The 19322-nt window shown below is 40.6% G+C and overlaps 2 protein-coding genes across 5 annotated transcripts in view; one reads left to right on the top strand and one right to left on the bottom strand.

Annotated features, from left to right (window-relative positions):
* The window catches only part of ERO1B (endoplasmic reticulum oxidoreductase 1 beta), a 59647-nt gene extending 54465 nt beyond the window's left edge, over positions 1-5182 (top strand). For all 3 annotated transcript variants that reach the window (XM_081824333.1, XM_081824331.1, XM_081824330.1), the window contains one exon: positions 2755-5182. In XM_081824333.1, the coding sequence (XP_081680459.1) occupies positions 2755-2815 (61 nt within the window). In that variant the 3' untranslated portion in view covers positions 2816-5182. The remainder of the gene's footprint in view (positions 1-2754) is intronic.
* GPR137B (G protein-coupled receptor 137B) overlaps positions 4568-19322 on the bottom strand; it is a 52432-nt gene continuing 37677 nt past the window's right edge. Inside the window, exons 6-8 of one of the 2 annotated variants that reach the window (XM_006746082.3) lie at positions 14476-14600; positions 10499-12863; positions 4568-10278 (exon numbers count right to left, since the gene is read on the bottom strand). In XM_006746082.3, the coding sequence (XP_006746145.2) occupies positions 12752-12863; positions 14476-14600 (237 nt within the window). In that variant the 3' untranslated portion in view covers positions 4568-10278; positions 10499-12751. The remainder of the gene's footprint in view (positions 10279-10498; positions 12864-14475; positions 14601-19322) is intronic. The other variant, XM_081824335.1, reaches the window with a different exon arrangement.

Below are 19322 nucleotides of genomic sequence, written 5' to 3'. Positions count from 1 at the left end.
TCTGTGAAGACAACTGGGTTCTGAGCCAGACTAGTTAATATTATCATCACCACACAGTTACAGAATTCTTTTTCTTGTGATAAGCTTTAAGGTTTACTTTCTTAGCAACTTCCAAATACATAAGCATTATTTTATTTTTTATTAAGTGTTTTAATTCCAGTGTAGTTAACATACAGTGTAATATTAGATTCAGCTGTACAATATAGTGATTCAGCAGTTCCGTACCACATCCAGTGCTCATCACGGCAAGTGCCTGCCTTCATTCCCATCACCTGTTTCCTCCATCCCCCACCCCCGCCCCCGCCCCCGCCCTCCCCTCTGGGAACCATCCGTGTGTTCTCTGTAGTTGAGAGTCTGTTTCTTGGTTGTCTCTTTTTTCAGTATATGCCAGTATTCTTACAAGGACATACCACAGTTTACTTAGCCACTCTCCTTTTAATTGAGCCCTGCTTTTTAATTTATATGGATTCTGTACATTTACTTTTTCCTTAGAGAATGTTACAGTTTTTCTTTTTTGTTATAGTTTTTCTTAATTGTTAATGGGATCTTTTCATTTTATCTTCTACCTGATTATCAGTCCGTTTAAAGAGTAAATGACTCTGGCTGCATTAACACATAAAATCACCGTGTTACACCTCGGCGAGTTTGTGCATTCGTTTTTCTGAAGTGAATTAGTTTTCTCTGACGGCCTGTTGAATACAGTTTTACCTCAGAGCCCCGAGCCCCGCATCGTTTGTCACATGGTGCTAGTAGGCAGAGACACACGATGGGCATTATCTGTGGTTCTGGCCACTGAGTCCTGGAAAACGGGGCTTCTTTACCTTGAATACTCTACAAGTGTCTTTGCTACAGGAACAGCCATTTTCTGATAGTTCCAACTTCCGTCTCAGACGGTTTCCTTTCCAGCAAACAGCTAGGGCATTGCTCTCCCTGTTGGGTGTGACAGTGCACCGCAGCGCCCCCTCCAGGAGAGACGCGGTAGGTCAGTGCGCGCGCGCTGTGTGCCCCGCCCCTCCCCGGGTGCCGGGAGGAGGAAAAGCTCCGCCGGGCAGTCAGCTGTGAGGTCTGGCACGCGTCTCCCCGAGACTGTGCTCCCCAGGTCCCAGTGGTGCCGGTCAGTGTGTGGTCTCCGGGTAAGAGCGACATACCTGTAGTTAATTCGTGTGTCACCTGTGCGTTCTCTGATCCTCTCCCTTTCCTGCCTAAGCCAGACTTTGAGCGCGCTTTTTCATTCTGAACACACCTGCTGTTGACTCGGCTCTCTTCTCTTTAGTTTTAGGCCTTGGTCTCTTTACCGTATCTTCATATATACTTGAGGGTTTTTTTTTTTTTTAAATAGGTACTTTAAGGTACAGCATATGATTTTACACATTTATTTTGTTTAATAATCATATTCTGTTTTTTCCCTAATAAAAACTGTTTCGATCCTTTAATATTCTGAGGTTTTAGACTAAGAATTCATTTTCTACTAATGCCACAACTTGCAAGAGTAAAAAAGAAAATGTTGAGACTCTAGAGAGCACGGACTTTTTGAGAGGTTATATAGTCATGACATAGGATGAACTGGTTGGAACCCACCTATTAGCTGCGTGGCCCTGAAAAATTACTTGATTTATTTCACTCTCAGTTTTCCTCAAATTGGAACATCAGGGTTAATTTTATCTACCTTGTAGAATTACTTTTTACAATGACTGAGAATATGTGTGTGATATGCTCAGGACATTGCCTGGCATACTAAGCTCTCGATATAAGAGAAGTTCTTATTTATTAAGTATTTAGAGTAAAGAAAGAAGCTTAATATTGCAACTACATCATCTTATGTTATAGAAAGACAAACATTAGATTTTTATCATGTCAACCCTGAGTTGTATGTAAGGATAACTGAGCTTATAGAATTATTTTTTTATGATTCCCATTCCAGAGTTTTACTTCTGGGCCTGGGCCCAAAACCATGCATGCATTCATGCGCTCATTTAATAAGTACTTATTGAACACCGTAAATAGTGGTAGATGTAGGGCACAGGTATTCAGCAGTAAATAAAATAAACAATCGCTACCCCTGTGGAGCTAACATTACCCCCCATGCAGTCAAAACTCCACATACAACTTTTGATTCCCCAGGAACTTAACTGCTAATAGCCTACTCTTGATCGGAAAAGCCTTACCGGTAACATAAGCAGTCATTTAGTATGTATTTCATATGTTATATATATTGTATACTATATTCATGCAACAAAGTGAGCTGGGGAAAAGAAAGTATTAAGAAAATCATAAGAGAAAATGATTTACAGTACTATCTTTATTGGAAAAAAAAATCCGTAAGTGGCCCCATACAGTTCAAACCCGTGGTGTTCAAGGGTCACCTGCAGTGTGTTTGGGGAACAAGGAAGGAGTGGACATTTGGAGAGGAATGTGCAAAATGAATTTATAAGACCAGTTGTAAATGATTAGAGATTCTTTATTGTACTGAGTTATTCATATCACTGTTCCCATCATTAATCTAGAATCTGTTGGTAATAAGTAACTGGTTCCCCTTGCCCCTGCTAACCCAAGAGTAAAGAATTGTAGCTGTGCATTTTGTCAGTCTTTAATAAGTAATTACAGCATACTCATTTAAAAATGGAAGTTTCATTGGTCAGTGTTTATATTCTTTTATTTTGGATTTTGCTTTCAAATTATGGCTCATAGAATGGTATCAGTAATTTGAAATATGTGCACATATGAACTGTACTAATATGTTTTTTTCTTCTATAGGCTTTCTACAAGTATAAGAGAGTTACAGAATTTTAAAGTCTTATTACAACACAGTAGGTAATAAAGGCTTTTATATGTCTGATTAGAGACATAATCGGACTGTGGGAAGCGTGTTGGTCTTGGACATTCAGCAGAAGGAGACTAACCTTCAAAGACTTGAAGAAGGAATTCTGAACTCTTAAAGAAAAAATTAAAATGTTCACTTGAATATTTATGATTCTTAATAGATTGTCAATTAGATATATTTATAAATGAAGTATATACTTTTAAAACATGTAACATACTAATTCTGTGTTTAATTTCATATGTTTCCATCTGTTGAAATAGTCTATTCTGTTTGTTTAGAATTGGTTTTTTCTTATTCTGTTATTCTTTATTTCCAGTTGTCGGACTTAAATGACCATTGTAATAAACACTGTTAGCAGTCTGTTGTGGAAAGGAGAGCTAGAGAACAAATGTTGCTTCGGGCTAGCATCAATGATAAAAATTTATCAGTGATTTTTCAAACATGTTCTTAGCCTTGCCTGATGTCACCTTCTATAACCCGGAAGCATCAGTGTAATGAATGGCCCTTTCAGTGTATAGTCACAGAAGGGACTGAAGAATCCCCAGGACTTCAACTTCAGTTTCACTGGTTTTTATTTGAGATTTTTAGTTGCTGTTTTGTTTTGGTCTAAAGGCCCTGCTTCAGGAAAGGTGAATGCGTACTGTCCCCTCAGCTAGCTGCCCGGCCAGATTGCCCGTGTGTGTCGTGGGCTGCTCCAGAGGATTCTTTACTTAGAACCTATACTCTGTATCTGTTTTTGATTTTGCATTTCTTTGTCCTTACTCCAATTTTAGAAAATTTTTGTTCACTTTGAGAAAAAAAATTTGCATAAATACTTGTTTCACTTTGATAAAATTTGAATGGGATTATATGGATTTATAATGCCACTTTTAAATGATATACACAAAATTTACTCTTTTAAATTAAGCGTTTTTAAAGGATTTTATTTTAGAATACAATCTATGCAATCCTCTTTCAACCTGAATTTCTTCGGTAGGTTAAACAGGTAGATGAATTCAGCCTTGTGAAGCTTCCCCTCTCCCTTTTTCATTTCAGTTCATTGTATATAAATGGTACTCTGTACAGATGACCTTCATGTCCTAAGCTCATTTTCTAAAGCTGGGATTTAAATATCCTTCAATATTTAAAATATTCTTTTAAAAGCTGTTAGAGATAGAACGTGATTAACTTGGAAGGAGGCATCTGTGTAGAAGTAATGCAGGTACACAACCTAGAGTTTCTCCTTCGACTCTTCAGTCTTTTATGAAGTGCTCTTAAACCCGTACCTTACCTGCCAGAGTCTGAAATGTGTTCATCGACGATTTAGTGGTGTATTTTAAACTGTATTTAGTTGGCTCACCCCTCTTTTAAAACTATTTGGTCATCCCCTGGGAGGGATATGGTTGAAAGGAGTAAGGTCTCACTATTTTCTTACCCAGTTTCAAACTTTATAGACCCAGGGGTTATTTGTTGTTGATGGTGGTGACTTTTTTTTTTGGTTAAGTCAAATAAAACAGGCCGGCTTGATTGGAGCCTTCTCCACTTTTTCTTTTCAGTTTTAGGGATGTAAGTATTGTGTGGTAGGAGAGGGGGACCTTAAGGTAAATTTGTCTAAAAAGTGAATAATCTTGTTGGTAAATTAGTAAGAATTATTCTTAGTGTTCAGAGTTTAAGAAAATGTGAAAGTTTTGCACTTTGTCTATTATTACTGTAAGTTTAAGAATCTTTTTGGTAGTGTTACTTCACAGTTCCCTCAGTTAAAAGCTATTATTTAAATTCTGTTTACTGGAGAAAAATCCTTGGTCATTTCCAGTGATTTTTTTTTTTTTTTTTTACTGTGATTTGTTTCAGGCTTAGGAAAATTGTGTATTAGAGTGAGTTCTAGGAAACTAAATGGTTAGTATAAAAAGTTCTTTTCAAAGTTTTAATGAATTTTTGCACCACCAAGAAAATAAACAAATGATTAACTTGATTTTACCACAAATTGGATTGTGGGGGGCAGCCTCCGTTGTGTGTGTGTTATCTCTTAAATGATTGTATAGGTGTAGGAATCTTTGTTTTGTGAGCCTGGTGATACTGTATCTTTGTGATATAACCTCTTTTTCCAAGTCCCAGACCCTTTGTCCTACAGGGACACTAGAGGACCGACTGCCTTGTGAAAACGCTTGGCTGGTAATTCCTCTCTCATTTTGTCGTTATCTCATCACCTAATTTAAAAGTCCAGCACTTGATAATATAACTGACAGAAATGATTGTACCAGCTGACGAAGTAATGAAAATGAAGAAAAGAATTCCTTCCTTCAATGGCATGAGTTTATTTTTTTTCCTTAAGTGGCATTGATGTAAGTTAGAAATACTATATATTAAAATTGATAAAATTTGCATGTTTCTCCTGTGTTCTTAGATTATAGAGGATCAGACAGAATAGTAATAGTTTTCCCAGTTTTGAAATTTAAGTCAAACATCGTAACGTTGTGAATTTACTCGATACCTGTAGTCTGTAGGTCCATGAAACACTGCCATATTCTCCAACTTTACCTAGGTGCCAGTGTAAATAAGAAAGGACAGCTATTTCGATCTTCATCAGCATTGCCTTCAGCTGGAAGTTTGGGAACAGTATACAGTAAACCTCTCAGCAGTTTGCAAAGTGAAGTACCTGCAGAAACCATAGCTATTCACCCAAACACACAGACAGGTTACTTGGTATCATGGAAATTATTTGGTAAAATAACACGCACGCACAGGTGGACAGGCATTACAGTTTAATATCAACAGGTGTGGCTTTGATTTTGAACACCATCCCAGATAATTTGTTGTGCCCACCAGACTATAGCGAATGTGAGTCAGATGAGTGTTTCTGCGGTCTTTCTTTCTTGTTTCCCTCCCCCCGCCTTTTAAATGTTTCCCTTCACGAGCTGAGGATTTGATTGTAATTTGCGGCAACCGAAGGAAATACTGAAGGAGTGTGAGCTTGTTTTACGTCGGCCGTCGGCAGCCGCTGTAGTACGAGCTCTCCCTGGATTCCTTAATCTTCACGGCAGCACTGGTTGGCAGGTAGAATCACTAACCCGTTTGATAAATAAAACTGAGGACAAGAGTGGCTCTCTGTCCTCACAAATTCTAGGCTGTGGGGCTAGTTTAAAATCAGAAAGTCTGACTCCAGATCCTTTGCTCAGCATGTCATGTATCTGTGTTACTACCTAAGTTGGCTCATCACTGTTCAACTAAAAATTGGGGACTTTTAGCATCTTCTGACTTGTACAGAGTCATAAGGCTTTTTAAATCTACTTTATTTTTCAAATAGGTAATACATTCACATGGTTCAAAGACCAAAAAATATGAAAGGCTATACAGTGGAATGTCTTCTTCCTGTCCTCGGCCCCCTGTCCATACTGCATATCCTCCCCCATCCATCACCCCCATAACCTCTGTTCTGGGTTATGTTTCCATCCATACTTTTTTGGGGGGCACATACAAATACAAATGTAAAGTCTTAATTAATTTTTCCTTTCATTTTTACCCAAAGAGTGGCATCCTATACATACCATTTGCTTTTATTGACTTTATTTTTCTTGGTAGTCTTCCCACCTCCCTAGATAGCTTACTCATTAAAGCTTTTCTTAGTAACTGCTTAGTATTCCATTATATGAATGTACAATTGTTTAATTAACCATCCCCTCTTAATGGCCATTTGGGTTGTTTCCAGACCTTGTGCATGTCATTTCACACATACATAAATGTGTACTTGTAGAATAAATTCCCCAAAATTCAATTTCACAGACCATGATAGAAGAATATTTCCCTCTGTAGAGGCAGTTACCTGGTTCACATACAAGACCGTACCTGCTTACCCACCACCTTACCTACGTAGATGTGGGTTTGACGTTTGCCACTCCGGTAGATACAAAATTACGTATCAATGTGTTTTAGTTTCTCACTTGTAGTAAGAAGTTAGATTTCTTACAAGTGAGATTGACCCCCTTTAACGTGTTTAAGATCCACTTGTATTTCGTTTTCATACCTGTTGCTCATTTTTCTACTGCATTGTTGATCTTTTATCAGTTTCTAGGAGTGCTTGGTTACAGATATTAATCCTTTGTGATGAGCTCTAAATTTTTTTTTTCAATTTGGTGTCTGTCTTTTGACTTGGCTTATGGTGGTTTTGCCATGCAATTTTTTTTTTTTAATTTCTGTTTCTCAGTGGTTTCTGGACTTCGAGTCATAGTTTGAACACCTTCTTCCTTGCACGGCAATAATTCACCGATAGTTCCTTTTAGAGCTTTCATGGTTTTTTAGATCTAAGTTTTGATCCCTTTGGAGTATGTCCTGGTGTAGGGTGTAAGTTACGGATGCAGCCTAATTTCTTCCTAGGTGATCACCCAATTCCAGTACCACTGACTGAACAGTTGGTCTCCTCCTCCGTAGTCTGAGATGCTACATTTATTATATCCAACGTTACACATGGAGTCAGCTCCTCCGTGTCGGGGTTCTCGTTCTGTTTCATCGGTCTGTTTATTTTAATTACTCAGGGTCTGTGTTTAAATATCTGGTGTGTTGGTCCCTTCTTCTCCCCAACCCCCGCCCTTTTTAAAAACAGTTTTCTTTAGCTGTGCTTGTTTATTCCATATGCACTTTAAAAAAAATTCTTTAACATATGTATCATGCTGAACTCTGCCCAGTTCAGGGTTTTTCTCTTAAGAGTTGTACTTTTAACCACTTTAATGTGTCCCTATTCTTTTAATTTTAAACTTGATCTGATAAAGATCTACTTTTTACTGCCTGTTGTGTTATTTCAGTATTCTATTGCCAGTGCCCAGACATGGGAGGGCAGAGAGAGACACAGGGCACTTAGTGCCTGTGTGGACAGAATTTCATCTCTCAGTGTTTCTAAGATTGAGTTCTCAAATCATTCCTGGAGACTATCCTTATGTAAAATCCTTATTTCCTTTTTTATTCCATTATGAATTCTCTACCCACAAGTTGGATATCTGAGAAAACAGGGCTAAGCCCTTACGGGAGTATTATACTTGTCAAATCCATACTCAGTGGATGAAAGTGCAAGTGGGAGAGATGACCTTTACAAAAGAAAGACACAGTCTACCACAAGAACAGGATTTGACCATTCACTATTGTAGATGCTGGGAACATGGCAGTGAACAAAACCCCGATATCCCTGCCGTCAGGCAACTTAGGAATTCTAGAACCTAACTAACCAGGCTGTATCGAGTTTGAAGTGAGAATTCACCCAGGGAAAGAATGGACCAGTTGAAGAGGAGTAGCTACCACAGAAACCTGTCTAGTGGAGACGATGCTCTCAATGTGAATGAATCTTCGTGTCCGCTTGATGGTGCCATCAAGTTGTCACAGATTAAAATCATCCAGCTAACACCCCTGGGTCAGAGTCTGCATTCTTCAGGCAGCACCTAGATACATTATTTCCCTTTCCCTATGGATTTCCTTCACAGAATATACCTCTAAATGGGTAAGTGTTCTCCCTTGGATAGGTATTAAGTCTACAGACCTAAAGCCTAGGCTCTGGGCTAGTGAATTCAGGAAGGGGACAGTCAAGGATCCTCAGCAACACAAAATGAATGGCCCTAGCAGACCATTTGTTTATCCTCAACATGCCTTTTTAGATCCCAGTTAATGCCTTCAAGGAGCACCATGACTTGGGGACTGCAAAGGGACCGGAGGGACAGTTGTAGATTAGCAAGATTCATGGGAAATTGAGGTTCAGAGAAAGGGAAGGATTTTGAGGCTCATATGGACTAAAGAGAAAGAGGTCACAAACCTAGGCGTGGGAGCCATGTGATCTCCTGTTCTGACTACACTGAAGTTCAGAGGCAGGAAATATGTTCTGGAGATAGATAGAGTCTAATGTTCTAAGTAGTAGTAGTAGTACACTGCAAAAGGGAAGACCAGCTTGGAGGCTAGAGTCGAATTAATCTCGGCAAGGTATAACCAGTTTCTGGGAAAGTAGAGGATGGGTTTCAGTCCCAGGTCAGGGAATAGATGAAAGAAATCCAGCTTTGGAGGAACCAGGCAGATAGCATTAGGAGCTACCGAATCACTGGATTTGAATCTGAGGACTTTGATCCCCTACTTGATGACCCGGGCAGAACTCCACACTGAAGAAACCTACCTCAGTGCCCAGGCCCAGAGAGCTGCACGACGGGTACGGGGAAGCCGCACAGATATCTAGGTTGGGGGCACGGGGACATCTTTAGCGTATTTCCAGGTATTTTGACCCATTGGTGCAAGGGCTTTCCATATATCCCTACTAAGGGCCTAGAGTAGGGTTAACAGAAGGATGTGGCTGAGTTTACAGACTGGACCCATGGACTGGCAAACACCTAGGTGTCCCAGTGTCTAGCGTGTAACAGGCACTCAGTAGACACTGAATTCCACTCCATGTCTTTTTAAATGTTTCCTCACTTTGATTACTTTGTAGTTTTTGATGAGAACTCCACTTTTTAGCCTGATCCTCTCCAGCAGCTCCTCTGGACCATGAGAAGTCTTAAATATTAAGCATTATGCACAGTTAGGACTTTTTTTAAAAAAAAATTCTCCCCTAGGACAAAAAATGGAAAGGCATGTTAGATATGTCTTTGATCAGACTTACACTTGTATAGATTTTATCATACAGTACTCTAAAGTGAATTTTTTTTTAACAAAGTTTCTTCAGTTGGAAATCTTAAAAAAGCCTCAAATATTTAGACCCATCTAATTCTAATGTAAGTTTACTTTTATTAAGAAAGGATTCTAAAAAAATAAAAATTCTAGTAATATCTACTATGTAAATATAAACGAGAACCTTTTTCTCTCAGCACTTTTCATGCTCTGGGATTTACTAATGCTTATTCCTTTCCTCTTAATAGGAATTAAGTGTTCAAGGAATTAACAGAGTTCTATTGGATTTTGGGAAGAGAGGCTAGCTGGGGATGCACTAGCCAGCGTGCCTGATTTACACCGTTGAACACGGTAACCAGCACAGTTTTAACAACACGCCCCATACATCCAAGAAAGAACTGGCATAACTATGATTGATGTGTAGCATATAAGAGTCAAAAAACTCCTAACAGTCCACAGCTCCATGTGTAACATACTCGGGATGTTGTAATCAGGGGCTCAGTTAAGTGGGTTAATTGTAGAAAGAAGAATGAGCCAGGGCAAGATACCTACACCAATCAGTTGACATTTTTAGACAATCACCTGCAGAAGGAGACACCTCTTATGCCTATTTACAGTAGGTGCCCAGAAACACTCACATGCAGCCTTTAGTGTTGAATCAGACTTAGTACAAAATTTTCAGTGACACTGCCTCTTCCCCATACATTTTTAACTTTCAAATGACCAGGGTTTTAATTTCATCATGTTGCCTTAAAAAGACATTTAGGTATTTTACAACCGGTAATCCCCATTCCTTGCCTTCTTTGAGCCTTTAATATTTCACAGGAGGAGGAGTTTTGTTAGTGTACCTCCTTTTTTCTTTTTTTTTTTTTTAAAGATTTTATTTATTTATTTGAGAGAGAGAATGAGATAGAGAGAGTATGAGAGGGAGGAGGGTCAGAGGGAGAAGCAGACTCCCTGCCGAGCAGGGAGCCCGATGTGGGACTCGATCCCGGGACTCCAGGATCATGACCTGAGCCGAAGGCAGTCGCTTAACCAACTGAGCCACCCAGGCGCCCGTTAGTGTACCTCCTTAACAGCACAACACAACTAGGAAATTAAAGAAATTTTAATGTCCCTTTTCATACCTACCATACCTATAATGTTTCCCAGGGTATACATGGTCATTTACTTTGAGAGAAAGACAGTTTAATACAATCCTATTTTTTATATTCTAGATGTGTTTACAATACGTGTGCTTTAGCAATACTTTTTTAAAAAGGGAAGAAGAGAAAAATAGGCTCTTAGAACATTTTTATCCTTTCCAATAAAAAAATAGTTCAAACAGCAGCTTTATCATAAAAATAGATTATGGCTTTTATCACTTAATGATGGTTATTTCAATTTTCCTGCCAGTAATAGTAGGACAATAATGTGTTGATACAGCATGAATATAATAATTGGATGATTTTAGTGATTTTTTTTATTACTGTATTTTTAAAAATATACCTACCCTTGAATGACCTAATTGAAGTACTTTCTGAAAGCATGATTTAAAGTTTTAAGTGTATGCTGGGTCTGCCTTTAAATTCTCCCAAGAGAATTGGTAACAAAGACAGCATGACAAGTAGGGTGTTCTTAAAGCTTTGTAGAATAATAACAACTTATAACATTTTAAGGCAACCCAAATAATCAGTGCAAATTTTGCTTCAGTCTAGAATTTTCCCTGACAGTGACCCCAATTCTTCCATATGCTGAAAGGCAAGAACACTGTTTTGTTATGTGTGATTATGTAGGATAAAGGCGTTCCATACAAATGAAAAACCCAATCACAAGCCATTTAAAACTTGAGATGGCAATTTTAATTACCATCAAGAGAAGTAGACTTGATCTCTGTGAAATCAGTGCCCAGAGAGAAATCCTTTCTGAAGACCAAAATGGGAAATAAGAGACCTTTTGGAAATGGGTTTCGTCATGAAGGCAGAACTTATTAACATAACTTTCTCTTCATCTGCTGCTCCTCCTCCCATCCCGAGAGGTGAGATTCTCTAGGCGGAGCAGATACTGTCTCTCTGGAGACAGTCCTTCCTCCAGTACCTTCTCTCGGTTTTACAGAAAATCAGAGCATTTAACCTACCTGACAGAGTTTCCTATCGTAGGCAGTGTTACCTGTATAGATCTTGGAGGTTTTAGAATCGCACCTGTGGCTGGAGAACCAGCTGATTTCACTGAAGCGAAAGACGACTGAGAAGCAGTTTTCTGGAACATGCCTCTTTGCATGGCTAAGGGACAGGAGTCGAGCTCCCGGATACTTAAAGCTGCCGCTTCCAATAGCCTGCCTTCAGAGCTATTTAGAAATACCAGGCATTATTTTAAATAGGATGAGAAATGACAGGAAAACTGTGAGGATTCCATACAGTCTTCTGGATCCAGGGCATTTATTATTCATCCCCTTTTGAGAACCTCTCCTCTGTTCCTTGAATGTAATGAATGGTCCATGATTTGGGAAAGGTGCCGTCTTGGGAAGTACTGAGGTAACAGATACTAGATTTCACTGGGCTGAAAAACTATGCAAAGTTTCTGAATATAGCAGAGGAGGCTTAGCAGTGTAGGTCAGCTCTATCCGTGTTTTTAACATATCCACTTATCACTGAAGTGTATACGTTAGTGCCCTGCTGAAAATCAGAGTAGCACATTTTTGGTGACATTTAGGAGATTCTTTGAGCTAACAACTGTCTGGACCTTAAAGAACGCGAAGGAAGGAACCAATTACCTGGGACGTAGTCTGCTGATTCTCTGCCACATTATAACTTTTAACACTGGAGTTGTAATGGGCTTTCTAGATGTCAGTTGTATTTGGAGTCTTCCAGGTGTGAAGCTCAGCATCTGCACGATCTGAAGAGGTAAGGATCTGAAGAATACTTAAGTCCAAAAGCCTTAAACAACCATCAGACCATGTACTGTATACTTTTAAAGTGAATTATGCATAAAAGTCCATGCAAACTACAAACATATTGCAATAACATTCTCAAAAAATCCTAGTATATATTTTAGCATTATTATTTAAGTTATATAAAATACATCTTTATAAAAGTACAGAATTCTTTTTAACGTTTAAATTATACCCACTAAAATGGGCAGCCAGGCTCACTTTTTAGTACTAAAATAAGGTTTTCTCAATCTAAATTATTGCTTAGTCCTATGGAGCCATTAGAAACCTGTAACAAAAATCAATCAAGTCCTATTTCTTAAGGAAAAGTGCCTTAAAAATTCAGCTGTCATTAAGTTAGTTTCTTTGAAGCTCTTCACTTGAGGAATCTTCCATAGAGCTGTTGACTGATGCTACCCATGGCTTGGTTTGTCAGGATCCAAAATGGAGTCTGGTTGGAAAGTTCCCACTGGTGCCAGGAAGCTGTTAGTCTGTTGTCCCCAATCATAGTAGTCTGGAGTAAAACTTAAAAAGAAAAAAAGAGATAGATAGTATAATGTTTCAAGTCACCAAACTTTCTATTGATGACATATCTATTTTAGATGGATAAAACTGGGATTTTGTATAAACTGTAGACAATCCCAGTTTTTAAAGTGGCTTCTTGAAGCCCACGTGCAGTGGCTACAAGTTCACCCACAAAGATTACTGAACTCGGGGCGCCTGGGTGGCTTGGTCGGTTAAGCATCCAACTCTTGATTTCGGCTCAAGTCCTGAGCTCAGGGTCGTGAGATAAAGCCTTGCGCTGGGCTCTGCGTGTGGAGCCTGCTTAAGATTCTCCCTCCCTGTCCCTCTCCTCGCCCCCACTCACGCTTGCTCGCTCTACAAAACACACAAAACAAACCTGAACTCCACAGAGCCCAGAAGCATAGTATTACTAGAACCATAAGCCAATCACTATGTGTAACAAAATATTTTGCCAACAAATTGTATCTGGTACCTCTGGACAAATAACTTCTGTGCATCCACTTTATCATCCATATCGTCAGTAGTATCAGTGACTGCCTGCTTCGGCTTCTGTGAGTTAACACCTATAAAGTGCTTAGAACAGTAGCTTAATATACAGTAAGCACTCACTAATGTACATTTTATTATTCTCCTCCTGTATGTAGTGGAAAAGGGATCTTCTTCCACCTAGGGGGTGAGGGAGCTCAGCAGCATGCTGCCTTTGGCAGGTGAGGGGCGAGGGCTGCTCCCGCGGGCTCTGGAGGGAGGTGCAGTGGGGGCACTGGGTAAGAGCAGTGGTAGGGGTGACGCTCAGAACAACTCTGGACCTCGGGAAGTCCGTGTTTACTGGCTCGCTTCCAGACTTCTGTGTTCCTCACATCTGCTGGCGTGGTCTGTGGAGTGCTGCATTTTCTCTTCCTTATTCTATCTGGTGCCCTGCTCCCTCGTGCACCAAGAAAGCAGTACATCCTCCCAGCTTCTCCTCCCTTCTCCTGTCCCCAAACAAGGGCTCTTTTCCGAGCTCTTTTAAAATTTTCCAAGGACATTTACTGTTCATAATAAAGAGTAGAAACGCTAGGCTGTCTTCTCTTTTATCATTCCATCCGGGACTGGGGGGGGGTAGTTTATATTAAAATGTTAATGATCGCCTTTAAATGTACAAAGGATTACCAACAATAAGCTTTCACTTCCAAGAAACACAGCCCCGCCGCACCAGGTCCTGGGAGCACAAGCACGGAGTGGAGGGGGGCTCAGTAAGCCCTAGGGCGGCCTTGTTGCTTCTCTCCCCCCTGCTGGCCCTGAGGGCCCAGATTCACCGGCAGGAAGAGGGGACGTGATGATCACTGGGCCATGGAGGGTGGCTGAAGCATCACAGGAGAGGGAAGGGAACCCCCGGAGCTCCCACCCCTCCTGTCTGCCACACCGGTAAGGAAGCAGAATCCTGGGCGTGGGGCTCTACTCTGGTGGCACTTTGTCTCTCATCATCAGGGGCTTCTCCTCCGTTTCCTATGTGCCTCACACTCCGTCCGACTCCAGGGTTTTTATGGAAGCATTTTCTCTTGGATTGAATCGATTTCACTGGTGCAGTCCTCAGCCTCCTAACAGTGCCTTCTACCATGAACTAGGGTCTTACCTTCCCTGAAGTCCCTGAGGGGCAATGTTCCAGGCAAGGTCATCATCACTATCGTATCTTCGAGGGTTGTCAAAGAAGTAAGATCTGGGACTGAATCCATGGCTGGGGACCATTCCAGGGCTGGTCTACAAAGACAGTTAATTGTTCAGTATACTCTAGACAAAGATAAACAAGATCTCTCTTGTTGGAGACTGAAGATGCTATACTCATCTGAAAGGAGGATGTACCTGTTCAACTACAGTGTTCATTTTAGTTGCTTTTATATTTAACTTTTTCTCAGTATGGACAAAATCTTTCAGAGTTCTCTTTGCAGCAATGAATTTATCTTGTTTTAATCCCTTACTAAAACACTAGACAGTGCCCAAATTAACCAAATTAGACATAAAGCTGTATAGTAATGTGGATATTTACAAGCTACAATAATCATGATAATCAAATAATTTTGAGAGGGTTTGTATCCAGTCTCCATATCCTGCTTCTATAATCATTTCCTCCTGTTTCTGTCCTAAAGCAGAGTTCACCATTCAAAAAATTTCAAATGACTTGTTTCAAAAGTAAGCAGAAGATCAGAACTGTATTATATGGCAAACCAAAACTGGCGTAAGATCCAGAATTTATTTGACATCCTTGTACCTATCATCAGTGGTCTATTTTAAAGTTAAACAAGAGTAGGAAACACGGTTGCCTGCCATCTCATGAGTATTTATATGTAAATTCCTCCTTTTCTAGGACTAATCTAGTCAAATAACAGGAAACAAAACCTAGATAAGGTGGGATGCCTTAAAATTTATTTGTAGCAGTTCAAGAATGTCTATGTAAAAGAATGAAGTTGGATCCTAACCTCACACCTATACAAAAAGTAACTCAAAATGGATCAAAGACCTAAATATAAGAGTAAAAACTATAAAATTCTGAGAAGAAAAATATAGGAACAGATCCTGACCCAGGATTTGGCAAAGGATTCTTAAATATGATACCAAAAGCATGAGCAACAAAAGAACATAAAATTCATCAAAACTTAAAACTTCAAAAGATACCATCAAGAGAGTGAACACAGCCACAAAAAGGGAAAAAATATTTGCAAAATCACTTTATCTGACAAGGGACTTAGATCTAAAATACATAACATAAAGAACTCTTAAAACAATAAAAAGACAATTTAAAAATGGGCAAAGATCTGGAGAGACATTTCTCCCAGGAAAAGATATAAATGTCCAATAACACATGGGAAGATGCTTGGCATCATTCGTGACCAGGGCAACGGGCACACCCATCCAGGACATCTAGAATCAAAATGTCCATAACAAGTGCTGGGGAAGATGTGGAGGACCCAGAACCCTCCTGCCCTCCTAGCGCGAGCTTAAAATGGCAACCCACTGCGGGCAACAGTCGGGCAGTTTGTTTTTAAAAGTGTAACCTCCACTTCCGGGAAGATGGCAGAGTAGGAGGACCCTAAGCGCACCTCATTGCACTGATACAACTGGATAACACATCCCAGAAAAGGGCCTGAAGACTGGCAGGACCAACTCCACAAGTACATGTAGAGAACTGGACCCATGAGTGAGGGCAGAAAGAGTGGAGACGTGGTTGGGAGCTAAGGAGCGGTGGCCGTCTGCATGCTGAGGGTGGAGATAAACAGATCCTCACTCCGGGGGGCCTCCAAAAACTGGCTGGGCCAAATTTCCCGAGTTCTTACAACCAGCTGGAACTTAAAGCCTGGAACTTTAAATATCAGCAGGCTCAGTTCCCGGAGAGGCTGGAGAGGGAGAGGAAACCGGGTCTCAGAGAGACAGCCCAACAAACCGCCTGCAAAGGTGCGGCCCAGAAGGGCAGTTTGAAAGATGCCTGCGGCAGATGGGAGAGAGTTATTTACTAATCTCAGACCCCGGACCAGAGGGACAGATTTCCCTGGGAGACTCCTCCAGGAACAAAGGAGCTCCCCGCCCAGCACCCCCAGCAGAACCAGGACGGGGCCAGCATTCTTACATAACTTGCTTCCACTGCGGCCTGCCCCCTGCAGCCGGGCCTGCCTCAGTCCTGGTGCTGCGGGTCCCCTCCCCAGAAGGCCTTTGCAACCTTGCCAACGTGGTGTGACCCTACTGTGTGTTTTGCAGGGCCTCGGTCCTGGCAGCAGCAGCGGGTCTCCCCCTGTGGAGGATGCTCGCTCCCTGTTAAGACCGCATGCCCTGCCTGCGCATTGCAGAGTGGCCCTGGCCAGCCTGTCTCCTCGAGGCTGTGTGTCCTGTGCAAGAGGACTGGCATGCAGAACGTGCGGGCACCACACATCCCACTCACACACTTCGTGGAGCAGTCCGGGCTGGCCCGGGACTGGGCAGTGGGGGCACCACCCCTCTGTAAAAGGACAGTGCCACCTTGTTAGAAGTGCGCATCCACCTACTACTTTCAAGAGCTGGATGGGTAGCTAACCTAACAGAAACAGACACAGAGGACTAGACAAAATGAGCAGAGGAATATGTCCCAAATGAAAGAATAGGACAAAACCACAACAAAAGACCTAAGTGAAACAAATATAATATGACTGATAGAGGATTTAAAGTAATGATCATAAAGATACTCACTGGACTTGAGAAAAGAGTAGAGGACATCAGTGAGACCCTTAACACAGAGATAAAAAAGAACCAGTCAGAAATAATAAATGAAATTTAAAACACACTAGATGTAATACATAGCAGGCTAGAGAAAGCAGAGTAATGGAAAGCAATCTGAGCAGGTGAGAAAAATTATGTTAAATGAGAATAGACTTTGAAGCTCAGTGACTCCATCAAGCATAATAACCGTTGCACTTTAGGGATCCCAGAAGAAGAAGAAAGAGAAAAGGGAGCAGAAGATTTATTTGAAGAAATAATAGCTGAAGCCTCCCTACTCTGAGGAAAGAAACAGATATCCAGATCCAGGAGGCATAGAGATCCCTCAAAAAATCAACCCAAGGAGGCCCACACCACGACACACAGTAATTAAAGTGGCAAAAAATAGTGATAAAAAATGTTAAAAGCAGCAAGAGAAAAAAGACCGTTACATACAAGAGAAACCCCAGAAGGCTATCAGCTGGCTTTTTCAGCACAAACTTTGCAAACCAGAAGGGAGTGGCATGATCTATTCAAAGTGCTAAAAGGTAAAAGTCTGTAGCCAAGAATACAAACAATCCTAAAATTTGTATGGAACCACAAATGACCCCAAATAGTCAATGCAATCTTGAAAAAGAAAAACTGTAGGTATCACAATTTCAGACTTCAAGTTCTATTACAAAGCTGCAGTAATCAAAACTAGGGTACTGGCACAAAATACATAGATTGGGGCGCCTGGGTGGCTCAGTTGGTTAAGCATCCGACTCTTGGTTTCAGCTCAGGTCATGATCTCAGGGTTGTGAGATCGAGCCCCGCATTAAGCTCTGTGCTCAGTGTGGAGTCTGCTTTGGATTCTTTCCCCCTTCCTCTCCCTCCCTCACTGCTCCTGCGTCTTGCTCTCTTCTCTCTCAAAAAAAAAAAAAATATAGACCAATGGAACAGAACAGAAAATCCAGAAATAAACCCACAATTATATGGTCAATTAATCTCCAACAAAGGCAAGAATATGCAATAAGAAAAAGTCTCTTCAACAAATGGTATTAGGGGTGCAGGCACCTGGGTGGCTCAGCCATTAAGCGTCTGCCTTCGGCTCAGGTCATGATCCCGGGGTCCTGGGATCAAGCCCCGCATTGGGCTCCCTGCTCAGTGGGAAGCCTGCTTCTCCCTCTCCAAATCCCCCTGCTTGTGTTCCTGCTCTATCTCTGTCAAATAAATAAATAAAATCTTTAAAACAAACAAAAACAAATGATAACAGGAAAACTGGACCACTTTCTTACACCACACACAAAATAAGCTCAAAATGGATTAAAGACCTAAATGTGAGACCTGAAACCATAAAAATCCTTGAAGAGAGCACAGACAGTAATTTCTCGGACACTGGCCATAGCAATGTTTTTCTAGCTATGTCTTCTTTGGCAGGGGAAAGAAAAGCAAAGATAAACCATTGGGACTTCATCAAAATAAAAAGCTTCTGAACAGCAAAGGAGTCAACAAAATTAAAAGACAACTTACTGATTGGGAGGAGATATTAACAAATGACACATCCGATAAAGGGTTACTATCCAAAATATATAAAGAATTTTTACAACTCAACACCCCAAAAAACAAATAATCCAATTAAAAAATGGGCAGAAAACAGGAATAGACATTTCTCTAAAGAAGACATCCAGATGGCCAACAGACACATGAAAAGATGCTCAACATCACTCATCATCAGGGAAATGCAAATCAAAATCACAATGAGCTATCACCTCACACCTGTCAGAATGGCTAAACTCAACAACACAAGAAACCAGTGTTGATAAGGATGTGGAGAAAAAGGAACCCTCATGCACTGTTGATGGGAATGCAAACTGGTGCAGCCACTGCGGAAAACAGTATGGAGTTTCCTCAAAAAAATAAAAACAGAAGTACTCTACAAATCCAGTAATTGCACTACTGGATATTTACCAAAATAATACAAAAACACTAACCTGAAGGGATACATGCACCCCTATGTTTATAGCAGCATTATCTACAACAGACAAACTATGGAAGCAGCTCAAGTGTCCACTGATAGATGAATGGATAAAGAAGATATAGTATACATATACAATGGAATACTACACAGCCATAAAACAGAATGAAATCTTGCCATTTGCAATGACATGGATGGAGCTAGAGAGTATAATCCTAAGTGAAATAAGTCCGAGAAAGACAAATACCATGTGATTTCACATATGCAGAATTTAAGAAACAAAACAAATGAGCAAAGCAAAAAAA

The sequence above is a fragment of the Leptonychotes weddellii genome, chromosome 6, assembly GCF_054177405.1.
Source record: "Leptonychotes weddellii isolate Sample4059 chromosome 6, ASM5417740v2, whole genome shotgun sequence".
Taxonomy (NCBI): domain Eukaryota; kingdom Metazoa; phylum Chordata; class Mammalia; order Carnivora; family Phocidae; genus Leptonychotes; species Leptonychotes weddellii.
Note: the sequence above shows the minus strand (reverse complement) of the source record. Positions and strands in the feature narration are given on the sequence as shown.